Raw genomic sequence first — 18,570 nt, 5'->3', positions numbered from 1 at the left:
AGTATGTGTGTACTCAGGCAGGGAAGGCCTGATTTTTACATTCCTCCTGACTTATAGATTTTTCTTCTTTTATCCAAACATCACCTGAAACCTTAGAAGAACCCCTTAAATGCCTTTTTGTGACAGATATCTTCAACCAATGGTGATTGTTGCCCTCACTCTCAGCTCTGAAGTGATTTGACAATGCAATGTTGGATGACATTTCTGGCTTGGCAATAGTTACTAGATTTTGACAGTTAAAGGTCAGGGATACTGAAAACCCTGTAAAGTACAGGAAAAACTTCTATATCATACAATGCTCTAATCTTAAATGTCAAAAGTGGCAAAGTTGAAAAATGTGACTCATTAAAATTATGTCAATATAACTGATTCTTTGTAAATTTAATCATTGTTTTACTATTTCAAAATTGAATGTGGGACAGCAAAACTTGCCTGTGATATGTCATTTTAACTCTCTACACTTTTTTCCTATGGACGATTAACTATTTTGAAAAAAAAAAAGATGATCAAAATTTTGACAACAAAATTTTATTTCTTAGTTTCAACATTAAGCACAACATATAGAACCTCATCACATGGTTACAAGTCAATATTTGTGCTTTATAAGATAAGTAAACATTTATGCATTCGAGCACGAAAAGTCTACACACAATATTCTGGAATTCTTAATAATAAATAAATAGATAATTTCCATTAAGTGTCACAAAGAGTTTGTGATCATAGGTAAATTTTTAAATTTGATACTTCATTAATATATTAAATTAAAATTACAGCTTAAATGTGGTCTACTTTTATGAGCATTGGGAAAGTACTAAGGAGGAAGGAAAAAAGAAAGTTTTATTTTATAATGAAGATTTCTTGATATTTCAAGATGTGGATAACACAGAAAATTTACATTGATGACATCATATAACACAGGACAAACCTTGTTCACATTTAAAATGACATCACAATCTTTAAAAATAGTGTAAAAGCACAGTATTCCAAGAAATCTTTAATAAATACCTTTTTTGATCAAGAAAATACAAGCCAGCCTAGCTTATTTAGCTAAAGGGAAAATATTTATTAGGCAGACATTAAATAATTTTATTTATTTAAAACAGTAAATCTCTGATATTAAAATACGTAAGATGTGATAAAGTGTTCTTTTCCACAAATTAAACAGCACTGTCTCTGAAACAGGAAAAGTTTATGATCCTTATTGGTTATGTCAAATCTCACTCTTGTTATATATGTCATCCAAGCAGCAGTCATGCCATTTGGATCCAACTCATTAATGAGGAAGCAAGTCACCAGACTGTGTCATATATGACATAAAATAATAACCTCTTCATGTTTATGGCCTTTAAGCTACCTTTATATATTATTTATGACAACTAACTCACCACAATTTACAATTTGTTTTATTTTTTGTTTATTTGTTTTTTTTGTTTTTGTTTTTGGGCCACAACTGGTGATGCTTAGAGGTTACTCCTGGCTATGCTCTCAGAAATCGCTCCTGGCTTGGGGGACCATATGGGACAACAGGAATCAAACTGCGGTTTGTCCTAGGATAGCCGCTGTATCACCAATCCAGCCCCTAAAAGTGGTTTTATATAATTAAATATGCAAACGAAATTTGTCTTGAAATATTTTTTAAGTATAAGAAAGCTTTCCTGAAGAATAAGATTCTATAGTCATATGAATAAAGTAATAAAAATAGGTGATCTGTAGATCCTCTTGCAAATACTCAAAGCAAATACTTTGGATTCTCAAAGCAAATACTTTGTGGTCATCTCAGAACTCTGATATTGTTAGGAATTAATTAGTTGCAGGAAGCAAAGGAATAATTGCAGTAGAGAACTTATAATATGGTATCTCTAAATCTTAATCAGTAATAGGGTCTTCTGATTATGAACTGCAAATATAAAACTCATATTTGTTTTCTGGAAACTTCTTAATACATATTTTCCTGGACTAATGGCCCCTTGACTATTCAGAAGAATAAAATTACAGTATAATTTATAAAATTAATTGTATCAGTAGTTTTGTTTTTGATTGATTTACAAAATTGAGGCTGTTACACATTATTTTGTATAATTAAAATGTAATACTATGTAAATGCAGCTTCACGGAACTTAGGTCTAATTATATGCTGAGTTTGAATCCCATTAAAGTTTCTATTTTGCCAACCAACCAATCTATTTCAGCTCTTTTTTAACTCTTCTACTATTTCTACAGTTCTGCACTGATCCATCTTTTATGTTTCTTCAGAATTTTTCATGTGTGAGAGACTTGAGCATCATATGTGTTTTATAGCTCTGTTAATGTGATGTGATGTTTTGAGAAAGTTTCTAGCAAACCACTATAAGCTAAAGGAAAAGAATACTCTACAAAGCAAAGCTGTCTTATCCCAGTTCTAAGAGCCAGTCAAAGAGACTTGGAATTCTTTCCTTCTGCTCTTCATGAATTTTGCAGTACTGGACAACTGCATGAAAGATATCCCCCACTTTCCAGGACTTCCGATGAACCAGCCGCACAACATCTAGAAACTAAAACAAAGCACAGAGTTAGAACTTAACTATCCCAAGAGATCTTCAAAACAATTTTATCCATCCACTCTTCCAAAGTCAATGACTCTCTAGACTATTTAATAATATCTCAAATTTGACATGAGACTATTTTTCAGTCTATTTTCTTTTCAGATACTTCAGGTGTATAGTTTTTCTTTTAACCAAAATGGAATTTCCATCTCAGCAGGGACTGTATCAATATGACAACTAGATGGCATTTCTCTTTCTGAAGCAAGTCTTTTTATTTTATTTTATTTATTAATTAAATTTTGTTGTTACTGTTGTTGTTTTGGTTTTGGGTCACACCTGGTGGATATTGAGGATTTACTCCTGACTCTGCACTCAGGAATCACTCTTGGTTGTGCTTGAGGGACCATGGTAGGATCTTGGGATGGAAGCCATATTGGCCACATACAAGGAAAGTGCCTACTCACTGTACTATTCTCTGGCTCCTTAATTATTTTTTTAATTTAGCACAATGAAACAACAATGTTATTCATGAATGTGTTTCAGGCATACAACATTTCAACACCAAGCATGATTATCTGTCATGATTAGTTTCTTACTGAATGTGCAAATGGGTCAAATTTATATGGAATAAAATTTTGGCTCTTTTCTTTTACCGAATTTTGAAAGCTCCCCTCTCTTATGAAGATAAAGTAAAGGTGACTTTCCATTGCAGCAAGAAAAGCCAAGATTGATGACCAAGATATGTCATCTACTTACAACAGTTACAATTTAGACACCAGGTTTTTGAGATGAAGCAGTCTAAAAAGGAAACTAGTTAAATCAGGACTTATCGGTGAGAAGTTGGCAGTGAGTTGTCTATTTTCCTATTAAAATACCATTTTTAACCTATTACACTTTGAAATTTAGTTGAAGAAGAAAACAGAACACAATATTTATATTTATTTAGAACTTTAGAAGAAAGTATAGTTTGATAATATAGTATAGGTGTTTTTTTTTTTCAGTTTGGGGTGGTGCTCAAAGGTTACTCCTGGCTCTGTACTCAGAAATCATTCCATGAAGGCTCAGGGGACCAAGAGACCAAGGGGATGCAAGAGATCAAACCCGGGTCCTTGCCAGATAGGCCACATGCAAGGCTACCCTACTGATGTGCTTGCTATCTTCAGCCCCAAGAATATAATATAGTTTTATAAAAACACAGACCTGTGTTATAAAGGATGAAGGCTGTGGTTTTTAGTTCAGTAATTTTCAACTATTCTACATCTACAGACAGGTGTTTGTCTGTAGAATGGTGGTTAAATATCACAACTTAAGAACTATTTCTTCAATATCCTTCCAGAATTCTTTCTCTGATCTTTTTGTATTTGTTCAGACTTTCAAGATGAGACAGCAATTAGAATGTTAATTTTATTCTAGTCTTTCTCATTCCAGCTTGAATTTGTTCATTTATTTCAATTACTGGAAGTTGTCACATAGAGAGTTACTATTAAATTATGTTTCTTCTCCAGCTGTGATAGCACGATTGTACAAAAATCACCACTTCATTGTACTCACTTGCCTTCTGTTGGCTTCAACTGAATGAAGCAATTTTCAAGGTTGAAAACTAAAATACTTAACTTTTTAAAGCATGGAAACATCTTGACAAGTTTTAGAATGATGAAAAAGAATGACAGATTGGAAACAATGATATTATAGAAACTCATCTCTCCAGGGCAGATCCCAGACATATTTCAGTATCTATACATGCACAGAGCAGGTGCTTCCATACTATTTGCTTAAAGACAGAAGAAATGTGTGACCAAAAGTAAGTCAAATGCATTCTAAATGATAAAGAAGACTATCTGAAATATTAAGTGACATTCAGAACAATTTAGAATAATTCTCAACAGATCTTTTTTCATGATTTTTATTTTTCACATGATGTAGGGAATGGCTTACTCAATAATTGTCTGTTGCTAGGGTATTCCATAGAAATGATTGGAGGTGAACATTATACAAAGACTGAATGAGCTTAGATTGGAGCAATGGCTATAGGCAAGTAACAGCTGGTGCTAGGAATAGAGCAAGGGGAGTGAAGAGAGCATATGTCTTGCATGCATAAGAACCTGGGTTGTTTGATATCTTGAATAAAACAAAGAGAAATCAAAAGCAGGAAATTTTGCATGGTTCATGTCTCTTTTGACACTGAGATTGTGAGTGTGTGTGACTATTGTGAAGGTGGTTATCAGAAACTCTTGTCTTGGTTAACTATAGTAGGGGAAGTTTAACCCTTTCAACTGAAGTGGCATTTCTGTCCCGCTAAGTCTTAGTGAAAATTGTCAGCAATATTAGTTGCGTGTCTTACCAATTCTGCTTAGTTTTAGGTTTGTCAGACTCCTATAACCTCAGAAAAATGGCATAAACTCTTTAGATAAAAGTTTTACTTAAAATAGAGAAAATAAAAACATCCCAAATAAATATATCATTTTGGGAGAAGCCAAAATTATAATGTTAACCCTCTTACGTATGTCTTGATATTAACTGATGATCAGAAGCATTGTTTTCTATTGGAGAAATTCAGTGGAGAAATGGGGAGACTAGGATGAATCTGGAATATTTGGCTCAATGTGGTTTAGCTCTTGAAGTTTTGATTCCCACTTGGGTAAAGATATTTTACTTCCAACATTTTACTACCAACTAATATTATATAATTACCAAATAATTTATTTTGAGGGTAATCAACACTACAATAAAATAAGACTAACTAATGTTAACTGTCAGCAAAAAGAGGAGGATCACAAATAATACATTCATGTTGGGGAACTGGGGCAAATGTGACTGTATTATGATTCAGAACTTCTCTTGGGGAGTCAACTTCCAAAGGAAGAGAGGATTACTTCTCTAAGTAGAACCTCTGCTAGCAGCTGCCAAAACCTAAAGAGAGATTTGCTGACCTCATGGACAGAGCACATTGACTTATTTCATTTTATTTACATTACTTTAAACACTTTTGGGTTGTGGTGGTGGTAGTGTATGTGCTTGTTTGTGTGTGTGTGTGTGTGTGTGTGTGTGTGTGTGTGTGTGTGTAGGTGTATGTTGTGGGACAGTACATCCTGGAGTGCTCAGGATTTATTCCTAGCTCTTCATGAATATATCACTTTTTGTGGTACTTGAGGGCCACATTGGGTGCTGGATATCAATCATGGTACATCAATGTGCAAGTGTCCTAACTTCCATAGTATTTGTTTTTTTCTTGTCTTGCATATATTTTTACTAAGTTATGATATATCAAAGTTCTTTTTTATTTTAGTCATGATTTCATTTCAGTTATTTCTGCTAGTTGACAATACAACATCATTATAATGACAATGCATATCACAGTAATTGGACTCCTTAGGAAGCAGGTGCTCCTGTTGGAGCAAGTTTGAGTATCCAGTTTTTGAGTTTATATAATGAGGATTAAAAGTTGTTGACTTTACTTCAAGAATTCCTTCAGGAATCATTTGTATCTTTGAATGAGACTCTATGCCTTGAGCGTGTTCTTCTTCTTTGCCAATTATTATAAAGAATATAGTCCCACAAAGTATACAGAGATATAAAGTTACCTCTAGCTACCTTCTTTTCTTTTTCCAGAAAATCCTGACTCACTCAACTACCATCTCACACCCACCTTCTATCTCTGAGTCACTGCTTTGAGAGAGAAGCAAAGCTTTGAGTAAGTGCCAATATTTGCCTTTCCAGAAGTCACTTTGCCACCTAGCCAGAAGCCCAATACTAACTAGTATTTCAACTCTAATTTAGGTCTACAGGATAAAATTCTATAATAGTAACATGCTCAGGATGTCATTGACTAACCCAAAGTTGTTAAAATGCCATCCAGCAAGGTCACTCACCCAAGAATATGACATGGTTACAGGCTAGAGTATATATGATGACTCCTCAATAGATGCAGATATCACAATAAGGCAACTTTCAAAATGATCTGATCCCACTAAATATTAGCATATATGAGAGCAGAGTTGACTTTATTTTAGACACAGATGTCTGGAAACATCTGCAGAGTTTATGAGCAAGGCCTAACAATTTTTGTTACTTCCTTTATTTATTAAAAATTATGAATAAAATGAAACAGATTGTAAAGAAACCAGAAGAGTCTCTCTCCAGCTTATTACTATAGTCCTTGAAAACCACATTCCACTTAGCAGCTGTCCTTGGCATCTTTTTCTCCTCACCTTGTTCATTTTATAATCAGTTTCAGTCTGACAAGAATTTGGGCTATTCTTTCCAATTGTTTGAAGAATAAAAATAGTTTTATATCATGCTATTTTTAAATCAATAATAATGAGATTCTTTATGCTGTGTCATAGCTGGCATCTGCTTGAGCAAATTTATTGTATTAGAAAACTACAACTTGCATTTTTGAGGTATTATGGGTGGACCAGTATGAAGAAAAGATAACACGACAGATAATTTTTGTACTCTTCTTGTACTTGTTAAACTTATTTTTATAAAAATATATGCTGCCCTCTATGGAAGTTGTTACAAACTGTGTGAGTTTGGGAAAAAATTTAACTTTGATTTTAAAAAGAGTTTTCTTTCTTTGCATCAAGAAACCCAACTACAATCATGCTTGTAATCATGGTGCTTAAATAAAGATTCTATTGACGAAAATCAGATAGCCATTACATTTGCTATAAATTCACTAAAAAAGAAAAAACTTCATTTTATTAAGTATAAGTGGGTTGGTTTATCTATTGCTTCTGCAATTATAGTCTCTTTTGCCATAATGTTTAATCTTAGTTGCATTCTGGAACAAACAGAAACATTTAGAAAAACCTCTTGGCTGGAATTTATGTCAAATAGGCATTTTGATTTAATTGACCAGAGCATTAGAATTTATAAAGCTCCCCAGATAATACTAGCATACCCTATGTTTGAGAACCATGACGAAAGGATCCCATTCAAGATAATTATGCTTAAAATCAAATAGACATAGTATCTCAAAATACCCTAAATGTTTAGGTTTCTCTATCTAGTTTTATACATTGAGCATCTCAAACTTCATGGGATGGTGAAAAAAGGAGGTGGATATTTGGGGGTGAAAAAGATGTGACTGGTGATAATACCCATGTCCTTTGATAAAGAAAATGTGGCACCAATGTTTTCTCTTTTTTTGTCATGAAAGGCATGGATGGCATGGAAGAGAAAACTTCCAGGAACAAACCTGATATTATCATGCTCTTGGACTTTCTAGTCTCCAGAACCATGAAAAAGTGCATTTGTGCTTTTAGACTGCACAGTTCATTGTATTTTATTAGAGAAGCCCATCCTAAGGCAGACTCACTTTTTTTCCTTCCTTTGCTTAAATATTTTATAAAACCAAGAATCTTAAGTATAATCTTTTAAAAATGTAAGATGGACATTTAATGTCATCAGCATTTCATTTCTTCCATTTTATATGTGGAATGGAATAAAAAATTGGAGGTCAGTTTTCTTCTTGAAACTCACCTCTATCTTTTTAGGAAGGTAATTACACATGTATTCCTCTCTTTGCACATTTTTATATGTAAAGTTTTCAAGGAAAGGAAGTAAAATTCTGTAAGTTTTCTCAGCCTTCTTTTCCCTGGGTCTAGTATACTAGAAAGCAACAACCCCATAAGTCCATAAAACAAACAAACAATCCCCCAAATCTTCAAATTCTATCACTTTCAGCATATTTTCAATGGAAAGAGGATGGCAAACTTTAGTACATACTGGAATCACTGCATGAGAGATGTTGCTAAAAATGCAATATTTACTGTGCCTATGCAGAAAAAAAAAGAAGCACAAAATTTTTTTTTTGGTTTTGTTACTTTTGTTGCTGCTGTTGTTTTTATTTTTGTGCTTTATTTTGCTTTTATTTCAGGATAATTGTTATTGTGTGGTGGTTGTCTTTATTGCTGTGGCGCTTTTTGAATTTTTTGTTTGATCTTTCTTTTTGTATTGTTGTTTGTTGTGTTTCTCTTCCTTTTTCCCTTTCTTCTCCCAAATTAAAATTTATAGCCTCTAGAAGGACTCTGCTCATTTTTTGCTTGTTTTATTTTTACCCCATTTTCTTTTTTCTTTTTTTTTTAAAACAGAACCAACATAACTTGAACCATCTTGTTCCACCTCTAAAATTGAAGGGGAAATAATGGAGGGTACCAAGACCAAACAGTTGTATGATCACTAAGTAGTAATAAAAATGATCAGACTTAAACACCTAACCCAAAGCCAATGACAACAGAACCAATACCCAATCTACAACAAGCTAGACACAGAGGGAACCATTTATACTAGCAGCCCTGGGTGGGTAAGGAAGGGGGATATGGGATGTATGCTGGGAAAGAGGGTGGTGGGAGGACAACTTTGGTGGTGGGAATTCCCCTGATTCAATGTCAATATGTACCTAAATTATTACTGTGAAAAATATGTAATCCACTTTAGTCAAAAGAAAATTTATTATTATAAAAATGCTTATTTGTGAATTCTATTCCTGGGAATTTATAAGATTCAAGAAGGTACTTAAGAATATGAATTGCAAATTCTGTCTGTAAAGTGTTAAGGGGTAAAGTGTGAGAAATACTCATTTCATTTGCCTCATGTCTCCCTTGTTCCGATTCATTGTCATCATATTCTAAGATTGCTTTTCAAGTCTGAGATTGCATTCTTTCTCTTTTGGGCTCATCCTAAATTAGAATTTATTTTCCAAGGGGTTAAGAAATTTAGCATCTTTCTGAAAAAGATTGATTGTAGAAGAATCTATTCTATAGAATGAGCATCTGAAAGTATATCATACAATAATCTTTTTAAGGAGTAACTATATATGAAGAGGAAGCTTTTGCATTATATCATAAATAGGGGAACATATTTCATGAGGTTGTCCTATTGCCTTCCTGGCAGTGGGCTTTTGGGAATATGAGGAAAGACTCGGTGTAGAATAGTATTTTACTATATTTTGTTTCACTATTAATTGGTTATTAAGAAGGAAGAATAATTCGTTCAACAGTGAACAGCTGATTATTTTGCAAAACTAGTGAATCACAAATATGGGCAGTATCTTTATTCAGACAGAACAGAATAGTAGGCAGTCTTAGATACAAAGACAAATATAGATTAATTACAGACAGACAAAAATAGGAGGAAGAAGAAATAAATTAGGTATCCTTCTTGATATTTTCAGTAGCCACTGTCATTGACTGGTGACCCAAAAACATATTCTTCTAATTACTGTGCAATGAGGCAAAATAGTGAAAGACCTTCACTTTTACACTGTGAAAGCTTGACAGTGGTGATTGCAATGCAATTTCACATTAACAATATTGTGGTTCTAATTCTAACCTTATAGAGACACATTATTAAGAGAGACAAGTTCAGAATTTACAGTTCAGCTATTACTATACAAAGGAATATTTTATAGTAGCTCTCCCTGATTCTTTTATTTATTTTATTATCAGAAAGAAATATAAATGCTATCAGTTCTGCTATTCTCAAAGGAATTCTGATAAACAAATATAAGGAACATGTGAAAACTCTTTGTGATAAAGAATATTGAAAAAGAGCATAGCATCAATAACAAGCATGATTCTAAAATAGTCCCTAAAATTTCTGACCTTAATATCTAGTGACTGGGATTGGGTAAATAACCATGGTCTTACTATCATTGATATATAATAAATTTTACCTTACCAGGCAAACTATATTATTTGGTTAATGTTTGTTAAGCAAAAGGTTAGACTACATCTTGAGCCTCATCCAATCAGACATAAATTCTTTAAAGTAGAGAACTTTTTCTGCTGATAGCAGAGAGGAAGCAGGATTGAACAACATAAGTCCTGGAGGAAGTCATGTGACAAGATGGGGGCAACTTGTGGGGGCTTAGAGTTTTCCTCAGGCAAAAACTAACCAAATAACATTGACTTAGGTCCTACAACCTCAAAGAACTTATGAAGATCAAAAACTTGAACAAATGTATAAGCCAGTTTTCAGGAAATATTAATGAACAATATTAATTAATGTTAATTAACATCTTGATTTCTATTCTATCTATTCCTGAATAGTCAGCACAGGAAAATTCACTCAACATATGATTTACAGATCTGGGTATTAATATCTCAGTCTAATCAATTTGTGGATGTTTTGGTACACATTGAAGAAAATTAATAGTAAATGTAATTAACTTGAATTCTTGGTTGAACTTGTATTAACTTAAAATATTATACTAAATTCAAATATTGATGAATCATAGGAAATAATCTCAAAGCCTGATGTATTTTTGCCTCAATATTGATAATTTTTATATTATATAATACTTAGAGGTTGATTATAAAATATGAATTGTAATAACAGCTGCCATTAATTTTTATGTTAGCCGAACATCTATTTGCCAATTTTACATTTCTGCTAGGTAGAGCATAATAATGTAAATTTTATCCAATATAAAGATATTGGAGAAGAAATAAAAATACATGTCCTTTGGAATTATGTCAGTCTTTTAAGTACAAGTATAGCTTTGCTTTGTTTCTAATTGAATGCTTTGATTTTTAATATAATGGATTTCAGAGCAAAGATAATTTAAAACAGTAGTCTTTTCTTCATCTTCCAACTTAAATCTTTATCATCACCAACTGGCTAAGACAAGAGGGTGAAGGAAACAATGATGCTGATTATATTCACCATTTTAAGGTGAACGAGTCAAGAACACACTATCAAAATTCAGATTGATTTATGGGGTATTCACTGACTTCCAGCACAATACACAACACTTTACTGATATCCAAACACGGAACATGATACCTTTTCGATTCTGTTTTCCTGAGATTTCTTAAAGTAGATGGTGGGAATCCCAAGTTCAGAGGCAGCTATCCATTGCAGAGTAGCTCGAAGCTCAGCATCAGGACACTCTGGCTCCAGGTCAAAGTTGATGACCAGTAGGCTGCCCTGGCAGCTGGCTGCTCCCACTGGGAGTCCAGGGACATGTTCTGAACACAGACACAACCACAGCCTTACTATACTTTTCCATGGGGACAGCACAGGTAAATTGGGTGTCAAAATGATGGGAATGTGGCTTACCCTCTATGTGCTCTGACTGTCCTTTAAGACTCTCCTTTTCTTCTACTAATTCACTTTGGGAGAGAACAACAGTACATGGTTGGTAATGCTTAGGAAGAGAAAGCTGTAAATGGAAGATGAGGTGATGGGTCTTGATCTCAAAGTTTCTAAAGTTCATTCCAGATTCATCATTTTCTTTGATTGTTGATATTGGTGATGGGTAGGGGGGCATATCTCCTGGTGGTCAAGGACTACTACTATCACTGAGCTGAAATTCAATTGTTTAGGGTGGAATAATTATAAAGTAATACCAATAAGATGATAAAATAAGGCTTTTTGGTCTGTTAGAATTATTTAATCCTTTAAAAAGTATAAAACATCTATGGAGTTCAGGAGTTAGAGAGCTAGCACAGCAGTAGGACATTTGCCTTGCATGTGGCCAACCCAGGATGGATGGTGGCTTGAATCCCGGCATCCATATGGTTTTCCAAATCTGCTAGGAGCAATTTCCTGGCACAGAGCCAGGAGTAACCCTGAGCACTGCTGGGTGTGACCCCAAAACAAAAACAAAACAAAACATAAAAAAATCTATGGAGTTTATCTGTATGGCTTAAGAAGGGATTACTGGTCTGTGAGATGCTCAGAGACCATTTTGTTCTCATTAATCTTTGTTCCATAAATCTTCAGATGTCTAAAAATTAAAGAGATTTTGTAGATATGATCTGATTGAGTATTCTTAGCCTTATGAATTTCATTTTTTTACTTAAAGGGCCATATGTTTCTGTCTTAGTACAGTATTTTCCCATAGATTGTGATGACAATACCGATATTAAATCTAGGAAATAATTTTCTATGTATATTTCTATGGTCTTTTTATCTGTAAGTAGGAAAGAAATCAACAAACTACTGAACATTAATTTAACAACAAATTATCTCAGTATCTGAAGTATTTACATAAGTTAGTTTTTACTAGTTTTGTATACAGCTTTATATAGAGTGGGGAAAGCAAGGGCCCAGTAGCAAAAAGACAATGATTAATTTGGGAACCCACAGGGTCTTTTTATTTTTAATCTAGAAATTGGAGCTTTTATCTGTCTCATTTATTTGTGGAAATAATTGAGACACATGGGTAATGAGGGATTATTTCTTGTTCTGTTTCCAAGAGTGACTCCAGAAGGTACGCAAGGAACCATATATAGTACTATTGATCAAACAGCTTGGCTATATGCAAGGCGAATCCCCTAACTCTGCTCTGTCTTCTCCAGCCCTGTGTCTTATTTTTGAAGAAGAGTCTTCCTTACATTATTTTTTACCTTTAGACTCTAACTGATCTTTGTTTTCCTAATATTGTATAGTATAGACATTCTAAAACATATATTTGAATATTTATAGAAGAAGATTCAAATTTTCACGGGTCTAGATTTCTGCTAAATATACTGAGAGTGATTTTAAGTAAAATGATAAGTGATAGACAAAATTTCCTCTGTTAGAGAGCATCAGGATGCTTACATGGGTGATGGTGATGGTCTTGGGTTTTCATGAATACATATCATCTGTAGGGATCTAGGTTCGTACCATAGAGAGGTATAAAATTAGCTAAATATTTTCAAAGGGAGGAAAACAAATTAATTAAAAAGCAACTTTTGGTTTAGTTTTGGGTTTCTTATATAAACTTAAACAAAATAAACAAGATGCTGTATAGCTGATCTTATGATCTATGCATGTTAATAATGGCTATATTGAACAATGCCATTTCAATATTTAATTATTGAAGAATATTCCTTCAGCAATCACAGATCATTACTATCATTGGCATAGCTCCTTATCAATGAAAGAAATAGCTCATAAAACAACTCATCTTTGACTGACTTCATTTTCCTTTATGTTGAAGTCTCAGAAAATTCCAAATAATCCATAGTTATGGATTAGTTCATAAGTAGATTTCAACTTTATTTTTCAGAATCCTCACAAATTCTAAATAAAATGTTAGTTTCATGTTCTCCTCTTTTCTTGTACCATTTGATTTCAAACACTTATTTTCTTTATCATAGGTGATGTTATAAATATTGTGCTTATTTAAATACCTTTTCTCTTGTGTGTGTATTTTTTAATAAAGACCTCATAGCTTGGGAAGCAGAGTTACTGTGGAAGATTAATGCATCTACATCATGGCAAAAATTGATATTGGATTTACTTAGCCATTAAAATTCCATGTGTTCACAGACAAAGGAAAAGCAATTTACATTATAGTCTACTGAAAGAACACCTTCTTTGATTCAAAAGCATCACTTACATGAATATTTATTTTGTGTGTCCAAAGAGGTAAATTGACACATGTTGCTGATTATATGGATAAGATTTATATAAATGCTTATTTACGAGGGACATATTTGAAATTCAGAAAGTAAGCATGGTAAGGTATGATTTATCTAGTTCTGACTAAGGTCTTGCTCCAATGACATGGAACGACAGTAGCACAAACATGATGACATCAGTGACTGGGCACAATCTGAATGATAAATATGGGTTGCTAGATGGATTTGGAGTAGTGGTCTCACAATCACTGCATCTCATCAGCTACTTACTTAATCATGGGAGAAGATGGCATGTTATCCTGATAAATGTCCAGGTCCATAATGCCAAGACTGCTAGTGGCACTACTGTTGCCATTGCTGACAAAGCAAAAGTTTACATATTAATGCCAGTCTCTACCACCTGGCAATAAACCTGACATTGTTGTTCCATTGTTCTGATGTCCTTTCTCTGGTCCCCAGATTACTTTTTTGGTCTTCATAATTCCCAAATTAATATGTATTTCTCACCACCTTAGAAAGCATAGAGATAACCTGTTTTTTCCCTCTCAAAGTCATTAATTGTCATTATCATTACTATAATCCTTTTCCTCCTCCTTTATTTTTTCCTCCACTTCTCCCTTATCATTTTCATGATATCTGCAGTGGTTTTATACCTAGTGAGTCATAGAATGACCTTTTATTCTGATGACAGTGAGTATATTTATCTAGTATCAAGAGTCTCCTTGAATATTCTGATAAATACTAAGATACTTCTAAAATTTGCTGACTGAATGAGATACCAGGATTGTTAATGATTTTTTAACAGAATCCAATGGATGCATATTTTCCCTGTGGCTATCAGAAAATTTTCTGATGGGCATTCTATAGGATTTGTACCAGGTTAATTAATTTTCTATGGGACTACAGAATTTACTTGTGCAATAGTGAGATATGTTAATATATTATAGCCTTTTCATGTTAAAATCTTTTAATAAGGAATAACATTGAATATCATATGTATGGTAGAAAAAAGAGGTCATCTATTGTATCAAATTTATGGGCTGTATAGTCAACATGTGGTCTAGCTTTTAGCCTGAGAATTATGTATTGTAATACCACAGAGTTGAGTCAACTTTTAGGTTTGTTTGTATTTGTAAAAGAAAATTATTCAACTTCATGAAATCTAGTGACTTTCTTTATACATTTTCTATTTCCCATGAGGTCGCTTCCAATCAATCTTTCAAAAATAAGTGCCAGTATGATGTATAGTGAAACCTTCTTCCCTAGAAATAACATGACTAACCAACTACACTATCTCAATTTCTTGGATTTTTCATGGGGCATTGAATATATTTACTGCTTCTAATCTGATGACTCAAATATCAAGATGGAGGTGATTTAACCTCTACTTACATCCAATATTTCTCTGGTTTTTGCCTTTGCATTCTAATATTTGAGACCAACTTTTGGAATTTAAGATAAATTTTCTTAGCGTTTAGGAAATTTCCTAAATCTAGAAAAACTGAACTATTCAGAAATAAAAATTTCAAGGAGCCATTACTGAATCAAAATTTCCAACTTCTAGAATATCTGAGGGCTTTTTGCTTGGAATAGAATCATATATTGGACAAAAAAAAAACATGAGCCATGAATTTTCCTTTTGCCTCTACTTCATTGGGATTACTGGAGGATAGTATGTGTAGTTATTCCTATTGCCTTCGTTATAGATAGACTTGGTTATACCAAATATGATCTCTTATAAACTCTAGCTTTTCCAGAGAACCAATACATAGGAAAAAAAAGAGAACAGATAGAACAGTAGACCAAACATCACAACACAGTGATGTTGGTTTATATGATGTTGCCTCATATATACCTTGCATGTGTTGCATCTGAAATATAATGAACCAGAAAGTATCAAGAAAGTATCAAACAACACCAGGTTTAGTAGCAGCTCTTATGAAAATATTTATAGTAGTCATCATTGAATGTACTAGCTAATACCAATCTAGAAGGAAGAACAATTTATGCTCTACCTTGTCCAAAGTAATTTAAATCATAATTGGTTATTATATAACCTCTCAGCACAAAACATGGTAAGCAAGCATGATCTAGTAAGAGCTTTCCTTTTTGCTCTTATTAGAATCTCTTTTCATTTTTTATTTTTAAACATTATTTAAACAGTGTGGTCTACAAAGTTGTTTACAATACAGATGTTTTGGATATTTCATGTTCTAATACCAATCCCACCAACCAGTGTGAATTTCTCTCACTCATTGTCCCCAGTTTCCCACCCACCCAAACTTGTCCCCTTAGCAGGTACAAAATTGATTGTGATAACAAAATGGTCAGCAGAAGTATTGAAAAATACTTCAGTAAAAGAAAGTTTTCGAAAATTGCTACATCTCACAGTGGGGTTACTAAAATCATTGTCTGGGAGTTTACTAAGCTTTTTTTTTTTTTTTGCTACCATCTGTCCTATAATATTTATTAATTGAGTTTGATTGGCTTCTATGCTACTTTTCTATCTAATTTAGTGTGCTACTACTAGGCTGTAAGTATTGTGGAGTTTAGAGGTTATTATAAAACCACATACATGGCCATGTGCTTATTAGGAGCTCCTTTTAGAGAACTGTTTCAAGGCATTTAAAAATTGCATTTTTTAAAAAATTTAAAACCAATTTCCCTGAAATTCAAATAAAAATTAGGTACCTCATGGATCTCTCACTGAGCTGCAAAAAACTGCTTGTGTCATCTGGGTTATCCTCTTCATTGGCAAGCTGGGACCAGCTGTCAGTGCTCTCTCCACTGCTGCCTAGAGTATTGGGGAACTCATCTGGGCCTCTGCCTTCTGTTGATACTTCAGCCTCTGTGACATCTCTGGTCTCCAAGCTGTCACTGGAGATAGAAAGGTGTTATTATCAAGAGTGGAATATAAGACTGAACTTTCTGGTGAATAACTCATTGGCTGCTCTACTGAACATGGGTATTTGCTATGCTGCTTGCTTTCCCATCTTTTAATGATGTCTTTCTAGTGACTCTCCCTATGCACGTCAGAAGCAAATAGAAACACTCTAACCTATAAGTCAGAAACTTTTCTTATATATGGATGGATATTTAAATTATTATGCTGAGTGAAATGAGACAAAGGGAGAGGGACAGATGAATAAACTCACTAAGAAAAATAAAAGACACTGTGGTAGTAATATCCAAAGACAATAGAGAGGAGGGCTAGGAGGACTAGTCCATGGTAGGAAGCGGTGAGTGTAGTTAAGGTAGACAACAGTCCACTTGTCCATGACAATGATAGTTGGAACTGAGTACTCTGGACAAGAACTGGGTGCTGAAAGAGAGTAAAGTGGCATGCATCTTATCCCTTCATTAACAATAGTGCAAACCAGTGTCAAAAAGGAAAGAGAGATAAATAATTATTGAGGTTTAGCAGTATTTAAAATGAAGAAACCCGAAGAATTCTTCCTGGACTTGATGATTCAGAGTTCTGGCATGCAGGCACTTAGCACTGCATTTTAGAAGACTACCCCTGAGTAAGTCAAATACAAAAGGTTTGTGGAGTTCTGGAAGAAAAACTATTCACACTCAAGTCTTATGGTTTACCAACTCTTTCTATTTATTAGAATCTCCTGACATATTTGACATTTGCAGTCACCTTTTATGTCCTTTCCCTTCCTCTATAACCTCTAATTGATAGCCATCTTATTTTCTGAATTATCAAGGATCTCTTGAAAGTGCTTAGCTCTTGATCTAAAAATATTTCTTTAATTCCTTCTTTAATTTCTGGCCTTCTTTGGATTTCTAGTACTCAGCAACCTGGTTCCTTGTATTTCGTCCAGATTTCAAGAGTGCTGTGATGGATTGACTGTCTTCCTATGCATTCTGTCCCCAAAGCCATCCAATAAATGTAAACTACATCCTGTGATTAGTAAATTATATAGCTCACCCCTTTCCTAATCTTCATTTATTACTATTCCTCAAGATTTAACTAATGCTAACTCCCCATCTAGAGGGTCTTTTGAATAGTCAAAATTTGGGCATTTCTTTTTTCTTTTAGGTAGCATTCAATGATTCTTAGTTTTCATTCTAGTGTATATGATTTTCTGTGTATATACTATATATCCTTAAGAATTGTTATGTATTTGGATCAGAGCTGTGGTCACATGAAATATGTGTCACATATACGTGTTATACATGTAATATGTATGATAAGTCACACTTATTACATCACCAGAAATATTCTTAAGATGAGTATGCTGATGTTAAAAGTATCTAGTAAATAATATCATTCTACTTGCAGGTTAGAAGTTTATAAGAATCATGGAATTAAAAGTGTCTGTTTCTAGCAAGTTCTACTGCTAATATGTAGAAATCATATTTTCTAGGCTTAATTTTTTATTAAATTTTCTGGCACAGTTTTACACATTACACACACACACTGAATGTTGCACTGAAATTTTATTTTACTGAGTGTATGTTCTCTTTGGAAAGTGTGTTTGGAATCATGCTAGGTGAGAACTGAATTATCATAGATTCACTACTTTGCCAGAATTGGCCTTTTTCTGGTTTTCTGGGCATTTGTAAAATGCTTAATGTACAGCTCTCTAGATTCATGGGGTTCATACGTATTCATAGATATGATGCAAAAAGCAGTAAACTTCAAGGAAATTTCTCTGCAAACTTCTGGCATTTGTTTT

The 18,570-nt window shown here is 33.6% G+C and overlaps 1 protein-coding gene across 3 annotated transcripts in view; it reads right to left on the bottom strand.

Moving 5' to 3' along the window:
• Positions 1–1,882: 1,882 nt before the first annotated feature.
• The window catches only part of SPHKAP (SPHK1 interactor, AKAP domain containing), a 146,574-nt gene continuing 129,886 nt past the window's right edge, over positions 1,883–18,570 (bottom strand). For 2 of the 3 annotated variants that reach the window (XM_049768420.1, XM_049768421.1), the window contains 5 exons: positions 16,574–16,759; positions 14,153–14,239; positions 11,589–11,641; positions 11,313–11,497; positions 1,883–2,531 (listed from right to left, as the gene is read on the bottom strand). In XM_049768420.1, coding sequence (XP_049624377.1) covers positions 2,388–2,531; positions 11,313–11,497; positions 11,589–11,641; positions 14,153–14,239; positions 16,574–16,759 — 655 coding nt within the window. In that variant the 3' untranslated portion in view covers positions 1,883–2,387. The remainder of the gene's footprint in view (positions 2,532–11,312; positions 11,498–11,588; positions 11,642–14,152; positions 14,240–16,573; positions 16,760–18,570) is intronic. The other variant, XM_049768422.1, reaches the window with a different exon arrangement.

This window comes from Suncus etruscus, chromosome 2 (assembly GCF_024139225.1).
Source record: "Suncus etruscus isolate mSunEtr1 chromosome 2, mSunEtr1.pri.cur, whole genome shotgun sequence".
NCBI classification, from domain to species: domain Eukaryota; kingdom Metazoa; phylum Chordata; class Mammalia; order Eulipotyphla; family Soricidae; genus Suncus; species Suncus etruscus.
Note: the sequence above shows the minus strand (reverse complement) of the source record. Positions and strands in the feature narration are given on the sequence as shown.